This window comes from Neomonachus schauinslandi, chromosome 5 (assembly GCF_002201575.2).
Source record: "Neomonachus schauinslandi chromosome 5, ASM220157v2, whole genome shotgun sequence".
Taxonomy (NCBI): domain Eukaryota; kingdom Metazoa; phylum Chordata; class Mammalia; order Carnivora; family Phocidae; genus Neomonachus; species Neomonachus schauinslandi.
Genome location: NC_058407.1, coordinates 94,161,824 through 94,187,164, shown reverse-complemented (window position 1 = coordinate 94,187,164; position 25,341 = coordinate 94,161,824). Strand labels below are relative to the sequence as shown.

Below are 25,341 nucleotides of genomic sequence, written 5' to 3'. Positions count from 1 at the left end.
GGCCGAGCAGGGAGCCCCACGCCAGGCTCGATCCCAGCATTCCGGGATCATGACCTGAGCCGAAGGCAGACACTTAACAGACTGAGCCACCCAGGCGCCCCCCATTTACACATTTCATAACACACGAATCACAAGACATTGTTTTCTCATGTGACCCAGGCGCATATTGTTGTTACTAATGATAGGATATTAGAGTCTGAAGGCCATTTGTTTCCTTTTATAGCTGTGAGAACTGAAGGACATGGAGATGAAGGAACCTCTATATTTTTTATCACTAAGCAATGTCTGGAATTCACATTTCTTTTCAATATGCTATACTCATGATAACAGTTTAGAGATATCACAATAGCACTCAGAGACGTTTTCAGAGAAGAATATTATGAAATACATTCACAAAACAATTTTGAAGGTAACAGAATTTTTCCTGACTGAAGTATCTCATAGAGATTAACGTAGTGCCTTGTTTCTACTTCATGGATTACTTTGTGTAAATAACTAAAATATGCCTAGCACTTCAGAATTGAACAAGATGCCTTCAGAGCATCAGTTGTGAGGACCAGTTATCCTTTTATGGGAGAGAAGATGAGCTATAAACAACAGGTCCTCCCAAGATGACTCTAGGGGTCTCCTAATTTCCTATGCCTCTTCAGTATGAGGGTGATGAATAATAACAGAAAGGAAGAAGATAGAGTCAAAAAAACCTTAAAAGACATATATTCCTCCCAAGTCAATTAGAATATTTACTGAGCATCTGCTGTACAGAAAAATATTTATAGCTCTTTTGGAAATATATATGAAAGCAATTCTAAAAGTACAAATTTATAAAACTAAGTTTTTACTATAGATAAGTTTAAAAATGTTATAATATTCTGTTTTCTGATTTCTAGTATGACATATAATTTTTAGTGTATTTCAAGAAATGAACACTTCTTAGAAACCATTTTGTTGATTCTACTTTTATTTTATTTTATTTTTTTATGGTTGATTCTACTTTTATTTTAACATACATAAAATCAGCTTATAATGGCACTGAATACAAAAGACAAAGAAACACTATTGCACTCAGAAAATACTTCATAAGAAGCATTGCACATGATAGAATTGATTAGGAAAGGTACACATTTATAGTCAGATAGGACTATTATTATTCCAAGTTTGACAATACAGAAGTTTTCCTGATAGGAATTTGCCACATCACATATTGCACATTTTCTAATACTTTATCTGTTTCACAAATATTCCTCATATTTGTTTTTGTCCATATCTCTGTAAAATGCTACATGTAAGATTCTTAAGACAGTGAATTATGTAACATTGAAAAAGATGAATTACACAGAAGAAGTAAAAACAACAACAACAATATAAATACATGATCATACCACTCTTTTGGTGGGAAAATGACAATGTAACCTGGCAAACTTCTCTAAAAAGAGAGAAATATTACAAAGCTTAGTTTCATAAGCATTTGTCCACTTATACATGTTCTCTGATTTAAAAAAAAAAAGCATTTAGACTAAATGTCTGTGCTAGCAGTTAAAATTTCTTGTTTACATTCGGTTTTTAATACCACCACCTAACGTTTTCAAATAGTGCAAATACATGAAGCACACTCAGTTTTGGTAGTCATTCAACAATAAATAACAACTCTAAGCCTAGTTATTTTATTATTTTTAATTCTAAAAAATATAAAGTGCATCCATAAGGTTTAAAGTCATTCTTCTCATTCTTGGGTGTAACGATCAGTCAACCTGTGACTTTTTCCGCTCATGGCAAGAGTGTTCCACAATGCAGATATTCCTGGAATTTCGCTACCTTTCTTCCCATAGTCTTGTTTGGAAGAAGGTTTCCAAAATAAGACAAAGTTTTTTCAGAAAGTCTTTGTGGAAAATTTCTGACTGTAGAGCAGCATCGATCAACACAAATTTCCTTGAGTTCCATGTTATAACAGTCTAAAAGCAAATATGTTTCCTCATTATTTAGCGGGTTTGCTACATATCGAATATAAATTCTTTCCACATGCTGTGCTGCTGACTCCTGTACCATTCAGAAATGCACAGTTCTCAGATCCTGGGAGGCTGAACCTGTCAAACGATAAAGAAACAGAATGATTTTGAGTTCATTATTTCCATTCAGTTACATGAAAATGAACTTTGCGAGGGTAGCGTCAGATTTTTTTTTTTTTTTTTTTTTTTGCTTGATAGGAGATCATGAAGCAAGTCATCTGGTCAAGTGACCATAAACCAATTTGTAGAGACAGTAGACAAGAATTGCAAGAAAAGGTCTGTGGAAGGAAGATAAAAAGGTAAGAGCAAAGTGTTCCATTTATCTGGTTGGCATGCCACCAGAGGAGTGACTCTTGGTTGTTTCTCAGTTAAACTCCTGGAGAAATAATTCCCAGAAAGTATACACATTCAACAATCAGGCATACAACTTAAGAGGGTGGGTGGTCCCTGAAGCCAATCTGTGTGTAAAGTACCATAGGACACATATTAAAAATGCCTTTTCTAGAAATTTAAATTTATTTTCCATATCAGTAATTATCATAAAACTTTTTAGAAGGCTAGGGTGCTTGGGTGGCTCAGTCGTTAAGCGTCTGCCTTCGGCTCAGGTCATGATCCCAGGGTCCTGGGATCCAGCCCTGCATGGGGCTCCCTGCTCCGCGGGAAGCCTGCTCCCCCCTCCTGCTCCCCCTGCTTGTGTTCCCTCTCTCACTGTGTCTCTCTCTGTCAAATAAATAAATAAATAAATAAAATCTTAAAAAAAAAACCTATTTTTTTTTTAAGATTTTATTTATTTATTTGAGACAGAGAGAATGAGAGAGAGAGAGCACATGAGAGGGGGGAGGGTCAGAGGGAGAAGCAGACTCCCTGCTGAGCAGGGAGCCCGATGCGGGACTCGATCCAGGGACTCCAGGATCATGACCTGAGCCGAAGGCAGTCGCTTAACCAACTGAGCCACCCAGGCGCCCCAAAAAAACTATTTAGAAGGCTAGAAATTTATTCAGTTCTGAGTTTTCAGATGGCAAAGATTAATACTAACTATATAAAATGTCCTTCAAACTTCAAAATGTACATCAATTACAGGTAATAAAGTCAACATCTTCCATTCTGGGGCAAGTTTTCTGTCAGGTTCATAGAAGCCTCTAATTTGCTATTAGAAATATTGTGCTTTATCCTTGTGGGGATGACAACTGGGAAAGCGTAAAAGGGAATTATTTTCTAAAAAGTCAGCTTATCAGGAAAATATATATATGAGATTGGCAATGTTGGATTTTTCTTTTTGCATCATCGTAATTATTTCTGGAATATGTCTGAGTCTATCACTCACACTAAAATTTGCTGAGATAAAATTACTAGAAGCATTTATTGTATGACTTCCAAGTAGGTAAAAGGAAAAAATGGCAATATTAAAACCCTTCTTTAAAGAATGTGAAAGAGTATAAGCATACATAACAGATTGATAAAGCTCTGCTCATAAAGGGCACAACCATCATATACAACAGTGCTTTGAAAGGAAAATGGCTTCCCTGAGCTGCCATTCTGGGGAGGATAAAGAGACATCTTGCAACTTACCAGTTGTTAAATTCTTTGCCATCTGACCATTTCCATGTCTGACCATCTTCAGTTTTCAGCCCAATCCAATGATTAGTTATACCCACATACTGTTTTAAAAAGCTCTTGAAGAAAGCACAAAGGAGGTGTGTGTTAAACAACACCTCTGGGTAAGTACATAATTAATCCTATTTTTCAGAAGCTGCAATTCAAGGCATGATATCTAAGCTGATCACTTATTAGCTCTATTTAGGACAAGCTCATTTGTATTTTTGGCCTTTGACATTAAGTAATCAAGGCAAATTTACAAGATTAAACTGAACCCTGATTGGGACCTCAGACTGATCAAAGGGCTTTCTGTAACTAAATTTTCCCACAAGGGAGATAGGCACAATGTCTTCACTTAGCAGGAGACAGAAAGAAATCACAGATTATCTATATTAAAAAATAGCAATATTTTATGAAATTGTTTTTGAATACTATCTTACCATGTCCTTTTCAGAATCAATGAACGCAAGAGTAGCACCCTGTTCATAGCAAAAGTTTTGGGCCAGCATCCAGCCCCTCTTTTCAGTGGAAATAAAATAGCATTTCTTCTGGTATCCAATCCAATCATCGGAGCATGAAGAAACATGGCTATTTGATGGCAATGGGGACATATATTGGCCTGGACAATTGTATTGGCCCACTGTGAACAGGAAAGTGGTTTGTTTTAGTAACAAAAGAAAGTAAATACCCACAGCATGCAAAATCAGTTCAGGAGGTGCTGAGCAGTGCTAGGTGACAACCTTATATAATCTCCTGTTGTGCCTAATCATTATTGTCAGGGTATAAGAAATAAGAGGGTGTCTTTCGAGCCATAATCTCAGAAAGGGGCAGGAAAATAGAAAAATCTTGCAAGTAGTCTTCGGACTAGAAAGGGGACAGGGCATTATAAATTACAATGCAGTCAATATAACACTGTATTGGGAGATGAAGGACGGAAAAATTTACAGGGAAGTAATTCAGAATACGGAAAGATCTCTGACTAAGGATGTTTCATAAAGTTGTAAAATTTCATGTTTGTAAAGACACAAATGTATCTTGGTATTGCTATATGTTTTGAATACCATATCACAGTTGACTCTTTGGGAGATTCTAGATATATTTTAAATTATCCATAACCACCATTCTGTGCCCTTGGAGATAAAAGACAAAAGACTGATCAATTCCTGATTAATCTATGGCTTAGATACTATTTTTTCTATCAACAGTGAATGTGAAGCCCACATTTTTTTTTCTAACTAAATGTCTATTTATTTAGAATCTAAATCAGTCCCTTTCATTTCAGATTTTAAAATATGCTCAAATGTAATTTTCTCCTACAATAATTTATAAAACATAGACACTTTTAATACCTGTAAAGAAGCTCTAGAAAACTCAGAAAGCACTGTATTGATCATCTAAGGAATATGGAATTATATTTAGTATTCTTTAAGAAATCAACCATATATAATAATTGGGATAATTCTAAATTAATCAGAATTTCTCATTAATTAGACCAAGTAATCCCTGTTGATTTCAGCTGGACATGAATGCTAACAGCAGAGACTCAATGAATTCATGAAGTACAGACCCACCTGACATAGCGATGAGAGCTATGATTAAAACAGTGATGAGGACCACATTCACAACAGCACATGGGATAGGAACTTGAAGGGACCCTTCATGCTGTGTTGCAAAATGAGGGCTGGCGGCATTACCTGAAGAGAGAAAGTTGATGATGAATTTAGGCAGACTGTAGAAGTAAAAAAGGGACATTCGATATTCTCCTGAGGCATTTACATTTTAATTCTTCCTTATCTTGTTATATGAAATTTATAAGCTAATTTCCCCCAAATTTCGAGTGAATTAGGATAGTGAAACAATTCAGGAATAATAATGAAATCATAAAATATCTCCCCAATCTATGCACTTAGTAGCTACAAAAATTCTAACTATATCATAATTTTACTGTTTAAATCACAAGAACATTTATTAAATCTCTGATTATCCTAGAAGATATATAAAAGAGACATCCTAAGCACAATCCCTTTACCTCTCTGTAGTTACTGTTTAAGAGAGATGACATAAATGCAATAGATGTGGATAATGAATAAAAAATACTGAACTGATATATATAAATAGCTACAACTAGCATGACTGAAAATTTAAAAAAAAAGACTGATGGTACTTTTTGGTGAAGTTGGTACAGATGTGAAGCAATTGAAATTTTCATATATTACTCATGGGAGAGTAAAATGGAAAAATAATTTGGAAAGCTCTTTTTTTATACAATTAAATATACACCCACCCTATGATCCAGCAATTTAACTTGTACAAAACAAGAATGTTCATAGCAGCTTTATTCTTAAGAGCCAAGTCTTAGAAATAACCCACATATCCATTAATAAGAATATGGATGAACAAATTATGGTATATCTGAATACTATTCAGCAATTAAAAAAACTGATAAATGCAACAAAATGCATGAATCTCAAAAAAATGTTGAGTAAAGAAAATGCAGTTATAACTATATATTGTATATTTCCATTTATATGACATTCGAGAATTGCTGAACTATAAGTGAAATAAGTCAGACTGAGAAAGACAAATACCATATGATTTCACTCACATGTGGAATTTAAAAACAAAACAAATGAAGGAACAAACAATAAAAAGAATCAGACTTATAAATACAGAAAACAAAATGATAGTTGCCAGAGGGGAGGAGGATGAGGGAATAGGTAAGATGGGTGAAGGGGGGTGGAAGATACAGGCTTCCAGTTATGGAATGAATAAGTCATGGGGATGAAATGCACAGCGTAAGAATTATGGTCAATGATACTGTAGTAGCATTGTATGGTGACAGATAGTAGCTACATTTACGGTGAGCATAGCATAACATAAAGGGATGTAGCATTACTATGCTGTACACCAGGAAATAACATAATAATACATGTTAACTATACTTAAAAATAAAAAGAATAGTTGAACTAAACTATGGTGATAGAAATCAGAAAAGTGATTGCTTTTATGTGTGTAGGAAAAGTAATTCGACCAGAAAGAAACACAGGGGAACTTTCTAGGGTGATAGAAAATTTCAAATGTTGATTGGAGTTTTTGTTATAATTCATTAAACTGCATACTTATGATTTGTGCATCCATTGTATGTAAATTATACCTCAATTAAAAATGATACGTGGATGAAGAGTCAAATATTTGAATTTTTCAAGAGAAGTTAAAATAATAGAAGAAATACAACAATATTAACAAATGTTAGGTGGAAGTTGATTATTTCATTTACCTTCCATATAGTGCTGAAACAAAGTAAAAATTTGATTTCACCAGTAAGAAATATTTTTGTGGAATATGGATATGATGTGAATGATGATTCTTAGTTTAAAAAAAAAACTAGAAGAATGTCTGTCTTAGAATATAAATAAATAATTGAGGAAGAAGAGAAGGGGATTTTGTGTCCAGAGTTTGAATTTGATTTTTGCTAGGATGAGCTCTCGAGATTTTAAAAATCTAGCCTCACAAGAAATCTGTATTTCCCTGTTATGTTCTCAAAACCTGAAATGTAAAATGGCCACTTGCATGATATTAGAGTTTACCATGCAAAATAGCCTCAAATGCAAACGTATCTTGTTTTTCAATGTGTATGACTTTCATAATTAAAAGGATGTTAACAGAGAACATATCTTGAAATTTTTGTATTTCTATTCCTTGAAACATTTCTCTAAAGTCAAACTGAACAAAGACGTGTGCTTTCTTTCATTGTTTACTGGTTGCCAACATCAGCTTTTGCTGCTGGGGATTGTTTTTCCCAGCGGAGGTCTGCACTCAGATTTTGCAAGAGAAGCCTTTACTGAGCTCGTATCTAGTTCTATTTCTCACAGCTTCTCAAAGCAAGTCTTCTTTTTTTCACCAGTAGATCCCCGGAAGCAGCCTTTGGTAGGTAGGGTGGTGAGTTCAGAGCTCTCTGTCTAGTTTCACTTCTTCCCATGTGAGAGTCAATCTTGCCACTTAGACTCAATGAAGCAACAGTTCTGGTTCCTTAGCAAACACTAACTCATCCAGATAGCTCATGGACTCAGAGCCTAGCTCAGTCTATTGGCTTATCCAGTGGGCAAACTGTGGAGATAATTCTCAGACTGTACATTTGTTTTCCATTGGTGAGGGCTATTGTTACTCACAGTTTGATTTATCACCTAGGTGACAAAACACTCCCCCAACAGCATACTCCGCTCTGATTATGGGCCTTGTTCATTAATGAAGAAACTGAAAATAAATCCACAATTATATACTGAGACATCCAAAGGTGATGCCCAAGGATTGTTCATACTAATAAAGCAACCACAAGGGCAGCATAAACTAAACATTCAACAGAAAATTGGATGAACTCAGAAAAAGCTGAGGATTCCTGAATTAGGTCCTTCTTCTTTCAACTATGCTCTCTACTTACTGAGTAGTTTTATCATTATATACATTTCTTCTTTTCAGCAGCTCAACTGGGCCATAAAAGTATGGTTACCTAGCCACCAGAAATCTGTGTGGCATGCACTTGTTATCTGCACTTGATTTTGTGTTCTTAGGTGAAAGATGGGTTTATCAGAAGTGACTGATACCTTTTTAACGTAAACCAGTCTAATAGACACACACTCAGAAAACAATCCCTTCCTCCAGATTGTTCAGCTCTGCTGTTCATAACACACCCCTTTATTACTGGATAACTTTGTTTATAAGTAAATTGTCCCTCCCACATGCTAGTGTTTTGGAGCACCTCATTAATTAGAGAGGAAGAGGGATATATGGAAAAACTCAAGAAAACCTCACAGAAACACATTATAGGAAAAACAATGGGAGCATCCTAGTAATAGGAAATAGAATAGGTCTGTGGACAGAATACATAAATAGAAGAGAGGAAAAGGTAAATAGCTAAGATGACCATATATTGATGTATTTTGATGAAAAACAAAAGAAAGGAAGAACCATGTATGATTCATGTAGAATTTGAAGCCTGTGATTGAAAGGGGGAATCAGAATGATGAAATGAAGAGTTCCATGAAGAGTAGAGAAGTAGAAGTTCATATTTTCAAGAATTTTTCATGACATTCTCCTAAGAAATTACCTCCAGGCCTGGTAAATGTTCAGATATGTTCAGATACAGCTATTCTTTCAAAGTTTGGAAACCTTCATTCCCAGCAACTGGAGGATGCTGTCATGAGAACACAAGCTGAAGCAAACAGAAAGCATACAAAGACACAGGTGAAGACAATAAAGAATGTAATTCATTATGGGGAAAACAGAATTGCTATAAAGAGAGGCAATGCATCCCGAAGCCTGTACAGATGGATACGGAAAAACGGTGGTGAATGCACTGGGCCAGTGCAGGGAGTTTTCTAGTTAAATCTGAAGAATTGATATCATATAAACTGAAACAAAAAACAGATCTCTAACGATCTTCAGAAATCCACCTTTGTGGTTTCCTCTCAAGTCTCAGGTATCCTGTCTTCTCATGGATAGAGAAATATTTACTTGTTCTCATTTTCTCCTTTACCTGGACTGAAGTAAAATGTAATCAAGTGTTTCTAAGACAAAGGCTCATTTTTTAAAATACTGCTAATATCAGAGGATAGAGAGATAGAAGATAGATGATAGATAGAAAGATGATAGATAGATGTGTGTGTGAGAGAGAGAGAGAAAGAGAGAGATGATAGGTAGATGTGTGTGAGAGAAAGATAGAGTTTTGTTACCAGTATATAACAAAGGTCTGACTTACCTTGTTGTCCACCCTCTGGATGCAAGGAGCTGTTCTCTGTTATGGAACAATGTTCAGAATTCATCTTTGTTCTAGTGAAGATTCCCTGGCTAATCCCAGGTCAAGCTAATCTATAGCAAAATTCTTTGTCAAAGCTCTTGTTCAGTCTCTGAGTCTGTGGGGTATCTCAGCGTTTATATTCGGTTGTATTGTCTCCACCCCCTTCCTCCTGCCTCCTAACCACTCAACTTCATCAGTTCTCTTTAATTTATGCTCCAGCAGCCCAGACAATTTACAATGTGTTATTGCGGTGAGCTGTGGGTTTTCCCTGTTGTCTGAAATGTGCTTTCTCACAACTGTAGGTGTAGCATGAAGAGACAAGCGGGATTTTCCCAGAATCTGAGACATCTTTCTTTAAATTTGTGAAAAACACAAATAACTTAGGAGACAGCATATTTAAGTAAAGAATGAAAAGTTCGGGATTCCTAACTTTGAGGTGGAAATAATTTAGAGAGTAATATTTCCCTTAGAACCTCATTCATTTATTTAACAACTAATATTTATTGAGCATGCACTTTGAACCTGACACTGTTTGGGGCTAGAGAGTTTACTGTTAAATAAGAATTTTAAGATCTCTGTCCTTATGGATCTCTCTCCACTCTGGAAGAATTTTACTTAGGAAGCTATACACTGGCTGTTGGAAGGGTATCATTCACTTCTTTCCTGGGGACTAGTTCTTTTAAGGTATCATTTAGTACGTACTTGTTTTAAGGAAATAGAAACCTTGTGGTCTGGAACTTCCTTTCTATGTTCTAAAATTGTTTATCTTAAATTATCTTTCATTTATCTCTTGTTAATTTTTTGGTCATATTTTACTTTCGTATAGATTGCCCTAATTTCTCCTAATATCTTATTCTTCTCTAAATTTCCCCTATTTTAGATTATTTTCCTGTATCCCTGAGGTGTCAGACATTTGGAGTATGATTATTATAAAAAACATATTACCATGGTATCAATACCATCCCAGTGAGCTAGGAAGGCAGAATGTCTGTGTATGGGGATTTAAGGAGGGGATCAAAATACCACTCTGGTTACCAATCTTTCTGCCATAATTTTTATCATTAGTATCACCTCTTTAAAGACTATGTGTTTTCAGAATAAAACATTTGTGGAAATATTATGCCTAGGTAGGTTCAGAATTATCATCTACCATAGCTTTGTTGGGCCAACATATTTATTTGTTAAGCTAAGACATGAAGAGGTGCATGTTGGTCTTAAGGGCTGTCTGCTTCCACTCCACTTTTTCAGTCAATTTCCTACTATGTTTTCCACATAACAGCAAGAAGGGTTGTTTTACAATTAAGTCATATCACTTTGGTGAGATGTTCATGCCCCCCCTTTACCCTCAAAGGCTTCTTTTCAAAATTACCATAAAATCCAAAGACCTTCTTATAGTTGAGAAGGTCCATGATCTGACCCCTGGCTACCTCTCCGGCCATTTTCCCAATTAGTCACTGTCTTCTCCAGCTGTAACCTCTGTTATACCACAAAAATGTCAAGCATACCCCCACTACAGAATCTTTGTATTTTCTCTAAAAGGTTCTTCTTCCACCTCCTTGCAAGTCTTGGTCTCCCTTCAACTCATTTTATTCACTATTCAACCGTGATCTGCCCAGGAAGGTCTTCACTTACCTTCTTTATGTAAAAAGAATCTCATGCTCTATGCCACCATATACCTTTATCTTTCTTTATATCACTTGGTGATATCTGATATCATACCATTGTTTATTGTCTACTTTCCTTACTAGACTGTAAGCTGCTTGGGGGCAAGAACTTTTTCTGGCTTGCCCCTTCTGTGCCTCTAACACCTGACATAGTAACTGGAAACTGGTATGTAGGCAGTACATACAGTACATACTTGTTGAATGCATGAATAAATAAATATGAACTAATGAAAGAATATGTATAAAAAACAAAAAGTTTTAAACTACAGCGTGTTATTCGAGGAGGTGTGTGGGCTTGTAGATTACCACTGGATAGCAAGTGCACACTTGAATATTGTGGATGAGTGACGGAAGGGTCAAGTTGGGTACTTAAGGGAAACAGCTGATCCTTTTGCTAATTTCTTTGGGTGAAAGCAACTTAGATCAGATCGTCTGTTTATTTTTCTAAACTTGGGAGATCTGAGTTAATGTCCACATTCTGATACTAATTACATACCCTATAATGTGAAGAATGCATGGGATTGAGAGAGTATAGGAAAAGCAAGAGGGACTTAATTCCTGTAAGGCCACAGGTCTGAAGCAAAAGTCTGAGGTTAAAAGTTTCCATAATCTTAGAGACAAATACCTCCTGGGAAAGCAAACAAATGAGAGATAACAGCTGTTAGGGATTAATGGTCGTCTGGGCAAAATTAGAAGTCACAATTTAAAGTCTGCTGTACAAGTATTTATACGTTCCAGGAGCCCTAGAAGAATGTCGACCATGGAGAAAGGCATCCTGTAATTGTCTCATGTCCACTGAAAAGTAACGACCAAAGATAATGACCGTGGGACTGAAGGACGCTTCCTCACTCCCAGCCCCTCGCCCTTTGGAAGAGTGACTTTATAAGCCTTGCACACTACCCCTTTGGGGAGCAACATTCCTCTTTCTTGTTGATTCCCTTGTATACAATCTATCTCTCATAAACTCTGCCTGGCTTTCTTTCTCTTGCGTTCAGTGTTCATTTCTATGACATTAAGGCTCAAGAACGGTCCCGGGGGTCCAGTAACTGGATAATATAGCAGTTTTAAATCTGCAACAGTATTTGAACTCTTCTAAGTCTGTGGGGTATAAAGAGAGAGAAAGAAAATATCTTTACGCACACCGATAATCCTTGCCGTGTGTGTTCTCCATATGCCAAGCAGTTTTCAATAGCTCATTGAACTATCCTAGAAATCGTGGTCCGGTTTAACCACTTACTAATGTGACTTTTCCCCTCTGATGACTCCCATATTCGTGTGAAAAACATAACTTTCTTAGTTGGACACCAACTATTTTTGAAATTATATATTCCAGAACAGTTAGGCTAATTAACATTATTTAAAAAGTATAGATTTTACAGACAAATAATCATTTCCCACAATTTTCCTTCTTATTCCCTGTAAGTCTGCTATCTGATTTTCTTTTCGTTCCTTGAAAAATTAAACTTATTTTAATTTTATGGAGGGTGTTCTTGCTCTTGTTCTCTCTGCTTTCAGATTTTCCATGGCTGACACTTTCTTCTTATTTATGTTACCTCACATGTCACCCTCTCAGTAAGACCTTCCCTAATCCCCTGTATAAATTACCTCCCATTGGCCACAATTTATTACCTCACTCTCTTATTAAATATATCCTCATCTGAAATTTTGTAGCTCATTAGATATCTGCATATCTATATAGTTTTAAAAATTATCATTATTGGGGCATCTGGGTGGCTCAGTTGGTTAAGGTTAAGCATCTGACTCTTGATTTTGGCTCAGGTCATGGTCTCAGGGTTGTGAGATCGAACCCCACATCTGGCTCTGTGCTCAGTGGGGAGCCTGTTTAAGATTCTCTCCTTCTCCCTCTGTCCCTCCCTGCTCACACACTCTTTCTCTCTCTCAAAAAAATTATCATTATTATTATTATTTGCCTTACTAGAAAGTAACATCTTTAAGAGCAGGGGCATGGCCAACTTATTCAACAACGAATCTCTAGCATATAATAAATGCCAAGAACATAGAAGGAGTTCAATAAATATTTATTGGGTAGATACATGACAGAATGTATTTGAATATCAGCTCAAGTGTTTGTTAACTGTGCGGATCCACTGAGCTTTGGCTTTGTTATCTGTAAATTAAAAATATTAGCATCCAACTTATAAAGTTTTGTGAAGAAAAAATTATACACTAGAAAATTAGTGTTCTACTATGGTGTTTGGTATATATGAGGCATTTAATGATGTATAAAGGAATCAGTTTGACATAAGTCATAAAAAGGGAAAGATTTGCATTTGATGTAGGATATAAAACTGAGAAGCCACAGCATTCTTGCTGCTATGATGTAATGTGGCTCTTGTCTGTCTACGATAGAGACAGGGGAGGCCGCTATTTCTTAGGTCCACCTCTGAGAGTGCCCATGACACTAAGACACTGGCCTGTGTGCTCAAGTCTTCTTGGGAATGGATATTATATGTATATATTTATATATATTTTGTATTTATAAACACATGCATATATATGTGACATCTATTATATACTTTGAATATGTAATATATATTATATATGCAGACCATTGGGCACAAAAAATGATAATGAGATCTTATTTTAAGAAATTAAATATCTGGAGGTGTCTGTGTGGTGCAGTCAGTTAAGCGTCCAACTCTTGGTTTTGGCTCAGGTCATGATCTCAGGGTTTTGAGATCAAGCCCCATGTGGGGCTTCGTGCTCAGTCTGGAGTCCACTTGAGATTCTCTCTCTCCCTCTGCCCCTCCCACTCATGCTCTCTCTCTCTCTCTCAAATAAATAAATCTTTAAAAAAGGAAATAAATCTGTAAACATTATAACATTGACCAAAATCTGTTACCCTTTTCTGAAATCATTTTTCTCTGTTTTTATGGGAGGAGCCAAAGTATTCTGTTGAAATCAATACTTGTATAGATGGGAGTAGGCAGCCTCCACAAACATAAAAACCAGCCCAATTCCTGAGAACATGTGTCATCAGCAGGGCTTCTAGGTATCCACTGCACCTCCTGCTATTCAGGTCCTTTACAATAACCTGAACTTCACTGCTGCAAAATTAATATTTTCCCATGAATCCTCCTCTGCTTCCTTATTCTTTTTAAGTGTAAGAAATCTCCCATAGATTTGAGAAAGCAATCAATTGAGATTCATATAAAGCAGTGGAAGAACAATGAATGGGGTTTGCCCAGCACAGTTCTGGTTGACACTTGTCCTGATGTCATTTCACTTGCCAGAGTGTCTTACTATATACAGTAAATTATACGCTCATATTACTAATCAGTACTGTTAAATCAAAGAAAGGTGTCTATACATGTGGAATTAGAGTAAGTAGGACAAAGCAAAGTGTAGAGTGTCAGGATGCGGTGTGGGAGAGATTTTGGGGTCAGGTTTTTCAGTTGCCCCTTATTCATCTAAATATGGAAGCAAGCTTCCTTTGTGGTCAGCCCTGATGGATTCAATTCTCTGAAGCAAGGAAACGCATGAAGAAAACTAAAGAAACAAAACTAGTGCAACTACACTTTTTTTCAATCTCCTTGTAAAATACACATAACTATAACTATAACAACTATAACTATAACTATGTATATGTAGCTTTCAATTCTTTCAGAGATGGTGTATGTCTTATTTCATACATAACATATCAAAAAATTGAAGGACATCCACAGGGCAGAGATTATCATTAACATTTCGTAGTTCATTTGAGAAAACTGAGGCTTAGAGAAATTAGTGTCTGGATAAATTTGGAAGAAGCCACTCAGGACACCAGAAGTCAGTGCAGCTCTTGACCATATATGAAGAATCCGGGGCAAGGTCGCAGAAAGGAAATGAAGTAATATGAGCTAGATGCAAAGTGATGCGGAGAAGACAGGATATACAATCCTTATCAGACAGCAGCTCAGCAGGATGCTTTTAGTAGCTCATGTTCACAGGGACCGCAAACTTCCGACCTAAGACAGTTTCCGGAGACAAAGTGTTCATAATTTTTTTTCCTGAAACTTCTTTTTTCTTTCAATGGGTGAATTAGGTTTCTGAATGGCTTTTAATCTTGGAAATCAAAACTTCAGTTTTTAATGTTTTGTCTCAAATACAATATATATTACATATTCAAATTGGTAAAATTTATTTTTAAATCACAGGTGTGCATGTGCTTTCTAATTGCTTACTGTAAAGGGTCAATACAGGTAACCATGAGTAAGTGGGGGAATTTCCAGTTCGAAACACTTTCCAATCTTCTCTGCTCTCTGAATTTACTCTTTGAACTTTCTAATTTTCCTCTTTGGTGGACTATCTACTAAAAACCAGAAATGAGTTGGTTTGGAAAATATGAACTGTTATATTTCTTCTCCCTGACTTGAAACAGTGAAGGTTAAATACAGAGTTCACATATACGTAAACTTGGACTCTGAAAAATTTGACTATTTTTGAAAGTAAAAGATGTAAAAGAACTCTCATAACCATATCTTAGTACTTTACAGAAATTAGTCCCAGGCTTCTTACACGTAGAGAACATTTTGGGGGAATATTCTCAAAGACAATAGTGTGGAAATGGCAAATGTAACATAGAAATTTGAGGCAGGCCTGGGCCTGAGCCACTAAATGATTAAAATGTGTCCATTTTGGGGCACCTGGCTGGCTCAGTCACAGTTGAGTGGTGGATTCTTGATTTTGGCTCAGGTTGTGATCTTGTGTTCCTGAAATCAAGCCCCCAGACGCTGCTCAGTGGGGAGTGTGCTGGGGATTCTTTCCCTCTGTCCCTCCCCCAACTTGTGCTCACACTCTCTCAATAAATAAATAAATCTTTAGAACATAAGAAACCACATTTTAGAAAAATAAAATAAATAAAATATATCCATTTGTATTTGAATCTTGGTAGATGCACAATGAATTTGAACAGAACTGCTTATCACAACTCCTGTAGATCTCTTTGCACTTACTTATATACTGAGAGAAAAACCTGCAGGTAGAAAACTTTCAGGAATTGTTACCATTCTTTTGCCTAATCAATGTGAAGTTTAAATGCATTAAAATATTTCTTTAAAGATTTATTTATTTTAGAGAGAGTATACATGAGTGGAGGAGGGGCGGAGGGAGAGACTCTTCAGGCAGATTCCGCCGGAGCCCTATTTGGGAATCAAACTCATGACCCATGAGATCATGACCAGAGCCAAAAGCAAGAGTTGGTAGCTTAAGTGACTGAGCCACCCAGACACCCCTAATGCACGAAAATATTTCTGATGGATTGTATTGGTCTTTACTGAGGCAAGATGTTAGGAAAGGAAAATGGAGACCCCTAAAAGGAATTTGCCAAAAGTAGGAGAGGTCAAGGCAGTCATGAAAATTCATAATAGTGTATTATGAATAATTTTAGGCTAGCATACTTGACAATGTAAGTAAAATAGACACATCCCAGACAAACACCTTTTCCAAAATTGGAACAAGAAGAAATGTTTAAAACATAGCATAGTTTTATAAATATTAAATAAATTGAATCCATAACTAAATATATCCTTTTGGGAAAGAACTAAAACATGAGAACAAACCAACAAAAACGCCATACCCAGATAATTTTATGTTCCAGTTTATCAAACATATAAGGAAGAAATAAGAAATAAGAAATTACAAATTCTTTCAAAGAAGATAAAAAGATCTGGTCAGTAAAACACTGTAATCAAAACCAGACCAGCCAGTCTTATTCATGAAGATAAATGAATAATTTTTAAAAATAAGTTTAGAAAATTGAACTCAGCAATATATAAAACAATATACCACAACAATATTGGTTTTTTTAATTATTATGTTATGTTAATCACCATACATTACATTATTAGTTTTTGATGTAGTGTTCCATGATTCATTCTTTGCATATAACACCCAGTGCTCCATGCAGAATGTGCCCTCCTTAATACCCATCACCAGGTTAATCCATCCCCCCACCCCCTCCCCTCTGGAAACCTCAGTTTGTTTTTCAGAGTCCATAGTCTCTCGTGGTTTATCTCCCCCTTCGATTCCCCCCCTTCATTCTTCCCCTCCTGCTATCTTCTTCCTTTTTTTTTTTTTAACATATAATGTATTATTTGTTTCAGAGGTACAGGTCTGTGATTCATCAGTCTTACACAGTTCACAGTGCTCACCATAGCACATACCCTCCCCAGTGTCTATCACCCAGCCACCCCATGCCTGCCACCCCCCCACTCCAGCAATGCTCAGTTTGTTTCCTGAGATTAAGAATTCCTCATATCAGTGAGATCATATGATACATGACTTTCTCTGATTGACTTATTTTGCTCAGCATAATTTGCTATTGTTTCTCCAGCTCCTTTAGGTGTAGGGTTAGGTTGTGTACTTGAGACCTTTCTTGTTTCTTGAGAAAGGCTTGTATTGCTATATACTTTCCTCTTAGGACTGCCTTTGCTGCATCCCAAAGATTTTGATCAGTTGTGTTTTCCTTTTCATTGGTTTCCATGAATTTTTTTAATTCTTCTTTAATTTCCTGGTTGACCCATTCATTCTTCAGTAGGATGCTCTTTAGCCTCCATGTATTTGAGTTCTTTCCGACTTTCCTCTTGTGATTGAGTTCTAGTTTCAAAGCATTGTGGTCTGAAAATAGGCAGGGAATGATCCCAATCTTTTGGTACTGGTTGAGACCTGATTTATGACCTAGGATGTGATCTATTCTGGAGAATGTTCCATGGGCACTAGAGAAGAATGTGTATTCTGTTGCTTTGGGATGGAATGTTCTGAATATGCCTGTGAAGTCCATTTGGTCCAGTGTGTCATTTAAAGTCTTTATTTCCTTGTTGATCTTTTGCTTAGACGATCTGTCCATTTCAGTGAGGGGGGTGTTAAAGTCCCCCACTATTATTGTATTGTTGTCGATGTGTTTCTTTGCTTTTGTTATTAATTGCCTTATATAATTGGCTGCTCCCATGTTAGGGGCATAGATATTTACAATTGTTAGATCTTCTTGTTGGATAGACCCTTTAAGTAGGATATAGTGTCCTTCCTCCTCTCTTATTACAGTCTTCGGTTTAAAATCTATTTTGTCTGATATAAGGATTGCCACCCCAGCTTTCTTTTCATGTCCATTAGCATGGTAAATGGTTTTCCACCCCCTCACTTTCAATCTGGAGGTGTCTTTGGTTCTAAAATGAGCCTCTTGCAGACAGCATATCGATGGGTCTTGTTTTTTAATCCAGTCTGATAGCCTGTGTCTTTTGATTGGGGTATTTAGCCCATTTACATTCAGGGTAACTATTGAAAGATAGGAATTTAGTGCCATTGTATTGCCTGTAAGGTGACTGTTACTGTATATTGTCTGTGTTCCTTTCTCGTCTCTGTTGCTTTTAGGGTCTCTCTTTGCTTAGAGGACCCCTTTCAAGATTTCTTGTAGGGCTGGTTTTGTGTTTGTAAATTCTTTTAGTTTTTGTTTGTCCTGGAAGCTTTTTATCTCTCCTTCCATTTTCAATGACAGCCTAGCTGGATATAGTATTCTTGGCTGCATATTTTTCTCATTTAGTGCTCTGAATATATCCTGCCAGTCCTTTCTGGCCTGCCAGGTCTCTGTGGATAGGTCTGTTGCCAGTCTAATGTTTCTACCATTGTAGGTTACATATCTCTTCTCCCGAGCTGCTTTCAGGGTTTTCTCTTTGTCTATGAGACTCGTAAGTTTTACTATTAGATGTCGGGGTGTTGACCTATTTTTATTGATTTTGAGAGGGGTTCTCTGTGCTTCCTGGATTTTGATGCCTGTTTCCTTCCCCAAATTAGGGAAGTTTTCTGCTATAATTTGCTCCATTATACCTTCTGCCCCCCTCTCTCTTTCTTCTTCTTCTGGGATCCCAATTATTCTGATGTTGTTTCTTCTTATGGTATCGCTTATCTCTCGAATTCTGCCCTCGTGATCCAGTAGTTATTTATCTCTCTTTTTCTCAGCTTTTTTATTTTCCTTCATTTGGTCTTCTATATCACTGATTCTCTCTTCTGCCTCATTTATCATAGCAGTTAGTGCCCCCATATTTGATTGCACCTCATTAATAGCCTTTTTGATTTTGACTTGGTTAGATTTTAGTTCTTTTACTTCTCCAGAAAGGGTTTCTCTAATATCTTCCATGCTTTTCTCAAGCCCAGCTAGTATCTTTAAAGTGATGATTCTGAACTCTAGTTCTGACATCATACTAATGTCCGTATTGAGTAGGTCCCTGGCACTCGGTACTACCTCTTGTTCTTTTTGTTGAGGTGATTTTTTCCATCTTGTCATTTTGTGCAGAGGAGAATAGATTAATGAGAGAACAAAATGCTAGCAGAGTAACAACGTCCCCAGAAAATATACTCTAAACAAATCAGAAAAGACCTTCCAGAATGTGGTCGCTTTTCTGTTCAGAGAGTTGTTGCTCTTCTTTTCTTCGATCTCCTGTTGAGTTTGTAGGTGTTCAGAATGGTTTGATCCCTATCCAGCTCAATTCCTGAGAGGAGACGAAATCCAGGTCTCCTACTCCTCCGCCATCTTGCTCCGCCCACTCTCTTTTCAATTTTTTGATGTAGAATGTTAGATCATTGATTTCAGACTTTCTTTTATAATGAAAGCATTTAGTGCTATAAATTCCCCTCTCACCACTGCCTTCGCTTAATTAGCCCACAGATACTGATAGATTGTATTTATTCAGTCCAGTATCTTTTCCCAATTTTCCTTGAGACTTCCTATTTGATCCATGGATGATTTGGAAACATGTTGTTTCATTTACAAGTATCTGGAGATTTTCTTATTGTCTTTGTTTTCAATATCTAGTTTGATTCCATTGAGGTCAGACCAAATTCTTTGTATTATTTCCATATTTTTCAATTTGCTGAAGTTTGTTTAATTGTCCAGGATACAGTCTACCTTGATATATGTTTATCAGGCTTTTGAAAAGAATGTTCTCCTCTTGTTAGGTTGAGTGTTATATAAGTGTCTATTAGATCTTGTTGGCTGATGGTGGGGTTGAGTCTTTCTATATTATTATTTACTTTATGTTTATTCTACCAATTGTTGAAAGAGAAGTGTTAACATCTTCTACTATGATTGCATATATGCTTTCATCTCTTTTTGTTTCTGTAAGTTTTTGCTTCATGTATTTCACAGCTCTATTTTTGCTGCATTCGTGTTTAAGATTCTGTGTCTTCTTGGTGAGTGAAATTTTATAATTAACTTCACTCTTCATTTCTGGTAATGATTTTTTTTTAAATTTCTAAGTCTATATTACTTGTTATTAAATATTAAATAGGCACTCTTACTCTTCTTTTTTTTAAAGTTTTATTTATTTGAGAGAGAAATTGAGCACAAGCAGGGGGAGAGGTAGAGGGAGAGGCAGAGAATCCCATGCAGACTCCATGCTGAGTGGGGAGCCTGACTCAGGGCTTGATCTCACAGCCCATGAGATCATGACCTGAATCAAAATCAAGAGCTGGCCACTTAACCAACTGAGCCACCAAAGTGTCCTCCTGTTCTCCTTTGATTAAAGTTTCTGTAATAGGTCTCTTTCTACACTTCTTCTTTCAACCTATGTACAACATTATAATTAAAATTAATTTATTTTTTACAGCATATTTGTGTCAGATTATTTAATCCACTCTGTCAATCTGTATTTCTTAAGTGTTATATTTAGACCATTTACATTCAGTGTAATTATTGATACGTTAGGGCTTAACTTTGCCACTTTATTTTTTGATATGTGTCTGTTCTCTGTTTTATGTTTTTCTGTTTTCTTTTCTCTATCTGCTTGAACATTCTTTTTAGAGTTGCCTTTTGATTTCTCTATACTATTTTGAATGTATGTCTTTTATAGCTTTTTTAGTGATTGCTCTAGGTATCACATTTTATATACATAACTTATCACAGTCTACCAGTGTTGGCATACCAATTTGAATGAGGTGTAGAAAACTTAAGTCTCTTTATTACTCTTTGTCCTCCCCCTATTAAATATAATTTAAAAATATTTCCTGTAAATACATTTAGTACCACATCAATCATGAAATGACTTGGAAAACACAGGATGAGAAGTCAAGTCTATCGTATTTACCCATATTTTCGCTCTTACTATGTTCTTTCTTCCTGCCTTATGTTCAAGTGTTCCTCTTGAAATGTTACCTTTCTATTTAGAGAACTTTCTTTAACTGTTATTCCTTTAACTATTCTTTCTTTAACTACTCCACCCCACTTAGGATGGGTCTGTTGGTGACAAATTCAAAGTTCACCTTCAACAGAGGATGTCCAGATTTCCCACTCTGTCCTGAAGGATATTTTCATTAGGTATAGGATTCTGAATTTTCAGTCCTTTATTTCAGCACTTGGAAAATGTAATGGTACTCCCATATCCTGTCATTCAGTTTTTCTTCTTTATAGGTAAGCTTTTGTTTCTGTTTCATTACTTTCAAAATTTTATTTTTGTCTTACTTTTCAGAAGTTTGACTATGATGTGTCTTGCCATGGATTTCTTTGTATTTGCCCTTTTTCAAGGTTTGCCCACCTTCTTAAATATGAAACTTTCTATCTTCTGCTAAATTTGACATTTCAGCTTTTAATTTTTAGAATAAATTTTTAGCTCTACCCTTTCTCCTCTCTTTCTGGAACTCTAATGATATGAATGCTACACCCTTTGTTATGGTCCCACAGATCTCTGAGGCTTTGTTCAGTTTCTTTTTTTCTCCTCCCTAGTGTATTTTCTCTCTATTGTTCAGTTTAATTTCTATTTTTCTATCTTTAAGTTCACTGACTTTTTCCCTCTGTCCCTTGCATTCTGCTGTTGATCCTATTTATTCATTTAAACAAAAAAAAATTTTTTTGGTTACTTTAATATCAGGTTCTTAAATTTCCATTTGGTTCTGCTTTATATCTTGTACTTATTTGCTGAGGCATCCCACTTATTCATTTGTTTCAAATGTGTCCATAATCACTTGTTGAAGACTTTATATGGTGGTTATCTTAAAATTTTTGTCAGATAATTCTAATATCTAACAACTCTAAGATTATTTCCTCTTATCATAGTGATTGTATCTATTGTCTTCTCTCATGCAAAAATCAATACACAAAAATCTATTGCATTTCTTTACACTAATAATGAATATTGGAAAAATATTAAGAAAACAATACTATGTACAATTGTACCAAAAAGAATAAAAACCTAAGAATAAATTTAAACAAGGAGGTGAAAAACCTGTATATTGAAAACTACAAGAAAAAACTTGTATATTGAAAACTACAAGGTATAAATGGAAGAAATTGAAGAAGTCTTGAATAAATAGAAAAATATTTGTACTCATGGATTGGAAGAATTAATATCATTAGAATGTCTTTACTGCCTAAAGCTATCTATAGATTCAATGCAGTTCCTATCAAAGTTCCAGCTGTTTTTCACAGAAATAGAACAAATTATCCTAAAATTTGTGTGGAACCACAGAAGACCTTGAATAGTCAAAGCAATCTTTAGGAAAAACAGACAAGTTTTTGGCCACTTCATTTAAGTTGTTGAATTTGTTGGTTTATTGTATGATTATATGCTTTTATTATCCTTTTAATGTCAACATTCTAAATATTCAACCTGTTACTTCTTAGACACTGAGATTCCTCTTTAGGATGGTTTATGTCAATTCAGTCTTCATCTTTAATAAATTTGAGCTTGCATTCCAATAAAAACAAGAGTGACTTTAGTTGCAAGAAACAACAAAAACCATGTGTCAGTTGACTAAAACAATTAGGAATCACTGTCTCCTGAAAAAAGAAAGTCAGAGGTAAAGTATCAATCATTTGGATGTACATAGCAGGTAACTTGACTCAAGATGGCTTAAACATTATCTGGTGGTAGCTTCAGAGATAGTAATTTCAAGAGTTCAAGGATCTTTCTATCTTGTCTGTCTATCTTTCTATCTTGCTATTTTTGTTTATTAGTTGGAATTATTTTCACCAATGGTCACAAAATTCCAAGAATCCCATACAGACACAAGGGCAACCAGTGAAGAAGAGGATATATATATATTCTCTAATATCTGATCTTTTGCTTATGCTTCTGGAATGAAGTGAAAGTGGTCTGTCAGTGAGAGTGTACTAGAAGTTATAAGTATTTCTGTTTTCCCTGGTCTGCTCAAATTCTCACAGCATTCAGGTTATTGTTATTGACATATCCTTTGAAATTACCTTCTTTTCCAAGTCTTCCTAGTTCTTAATCTTCTTCCTGCCTGGAGATAACCCCCATTCAAGTTATCAGCATTATTTCTTCTTGGGCTTTTTACACTGGTACCAGAATCTTTAGTAATTTCAAAGTTCTAGACTAGATGCAATATATTTCTGAAAAAGTTTATTTTAGATAATCTGTCCAATTCCTCTTTATCAGGGGTTGTCAAATCTAAAATAATTAAGTTCAAGTTATTCTAGTTGTCCCTCAATTATATTAAACTTCAAATGGAAATAAGTATAACTATCATATGAGGCAGTTGCAAAAGTTTAACGTAAAACACTTAAAATAGTGCATGGCTGAAAGTTGGTGTTCAATAAATGTTAGCTTTTATCCCTCACTAGTCTTTCATAACCCAATTGCTGGCAAAGAATGTATACCACCATGATTATTGAACCAATTGGGACTCATCTTCTGAGTTAAATGATTGTATTTACTGCCCCCTGGAACACCATAGCCACATGGAAGAGAGTGACTGCCTGAATAGCCTCTTAATTTGTATAGAAAAGAAGAAGGGAGAAATTGCCCTACTGGGTAGAAAATCATAACAACCTGCAACAATTATTGAAAAGATTTGCTAAAAAGAAATCTTTGTTACTGATCTTCGTATTCAAGCTCTGGAACTTTATGTCCCTAGCTTACATTTATCTTAGTCTCCTAACAGGAAATTTAAAACCACATTAGGTAACTTGAAAAAAATTTAAAGTGCTATTATCCAACACCATAGAGGTATTCTGTGATATAGAATTTAAAGAAGTGGGTGGGGAGTAGCAAGATCAGGTAAAAAGAAAACAAAATAGATATGGCTCACTGCAGTAGTAAAAGCTTGAGATGGAGAGGCTTAACATATCTTGTGATGCAAATGGTAGACTCCTGGGCTGGAAATCATAAATGGAGGCAATTTGAAGATAGACTGCTAGTAATGTACAAATGTAGGGAAGTCGCTCTATTCTGCTGAGTTGCGCTCATTCATTTATTCATCTACTTATTTAACAAATATTTAACAGACTGCTACTTTGTGCCAAACACTGAAAATAGGTACTGTAGACACAGAACTGACAAAACAACCATGAGATCTGTGCTTTTAAGGAGTGTGCAGTCTAGCAAGTAGGACAGAAAATAAGGAATTTAGTCTTCTTTCTTTTCTCTTGGTAATTCTAGCTAAAATTTTGACATTTTGTTGATTAAAAAAACAAATCTTGTGGTATCACTGATTTTCTATATTGCTTTCATATTCTGTATTTGCTCTCAAATTTTATTATTCCTTTGTATCTTCTTGCTTTCCATCTAGTTTGGTCCACTATTTCTAGTTAAGGTAGAAGGTTAGGTTAGTGATTTGGATCTCCTTTTTAAAATATAGGCATTTATGGCAATACATTTTCCTCTAAGAATTGCTTTCACTGCATCCTATGAAGTTTTTGTTTTTTGGTATGTTATCTGTTTATTTTTGTACATATTACAGTATTTTCTAATTCTTCATATGATTTCTTGTTATTTAGGAGTGTGTTGTTTAGTTTATACATATTTATACATTGTTGTTTATTTTATGCATATTTATGAATTTTCTAAATTCCCTTCTGTTATTAATTGCTAATTTCATCACATTGTGGCCAGAGAACATACCTTATGTGATTCTAGTCATTTTAAATTGATTAAGACTTGTTTTAGTGTGTTTTGACCTAACATATGGTCAATATGGAGAATATGTCCACTTGAAAAGAATTCTTGTTGTTAAGTGTTCTATGGATGTTAAGTCTTGTTGGCTTATAGTGTTGTTTAAATCTTCCATTGTCTGCTTGCTTTTCTGTTTAGTTTTATTTATTACAGAAATTGAGGTACTGAGTCACCAATTATAATCACCAGATTGATATTTTTACTGAAATATAATTGACATACAATATTATGTTAATTTCAGGTGTATAACATCATTCCATACTTGTATATACTGCAAAATGATCACCACTATAAATCTAGTTAACCTCCATCACCACACAGTTAAAATTTTGTTTTCTCCTGATGAGAACTTTTAAGATCCACTCTCTTAACAACTTCCAAATATA

General features: G+C 35.5%; 1 protein-coding gene across 1 annotated transcript; it reads right to left on the bottom strand.

The window, feature by feature from the left end:
* Nucleotides 1-1,907: 1,907 nt before the first annotated feature.
* Nucleotides 1,908-9,470, bottom strand: LOC110580994 (early activation antigen CD69-like). The gene is made up of 5 exons (XM_021690699.1): nucleotides 9,355-9,470; nucleotides 5,171-5,293; nucleotides 4,040-4,239; nucleotides 3,573-3,676; nucleotides 1,908-2,081 (listed from the first exon to the last, which is right to left on the bottom strand). The coding sequence occupies exons 1-5, from the start codon at nucleotides 9,416-9,418 to the stop codon at nucleotides 1,973-1,975; spliced, it is 600 nt and encodes a 199-aa protein (XP_021546374.1). The 5' UTR covers nucleotides 9,419-9,470; the 3' UTR covers nucleotides 1,908-1,972.
* Between the last annotated feature and the right edge of the window lie 15,871 nt (nucleotides 9,471-25,341).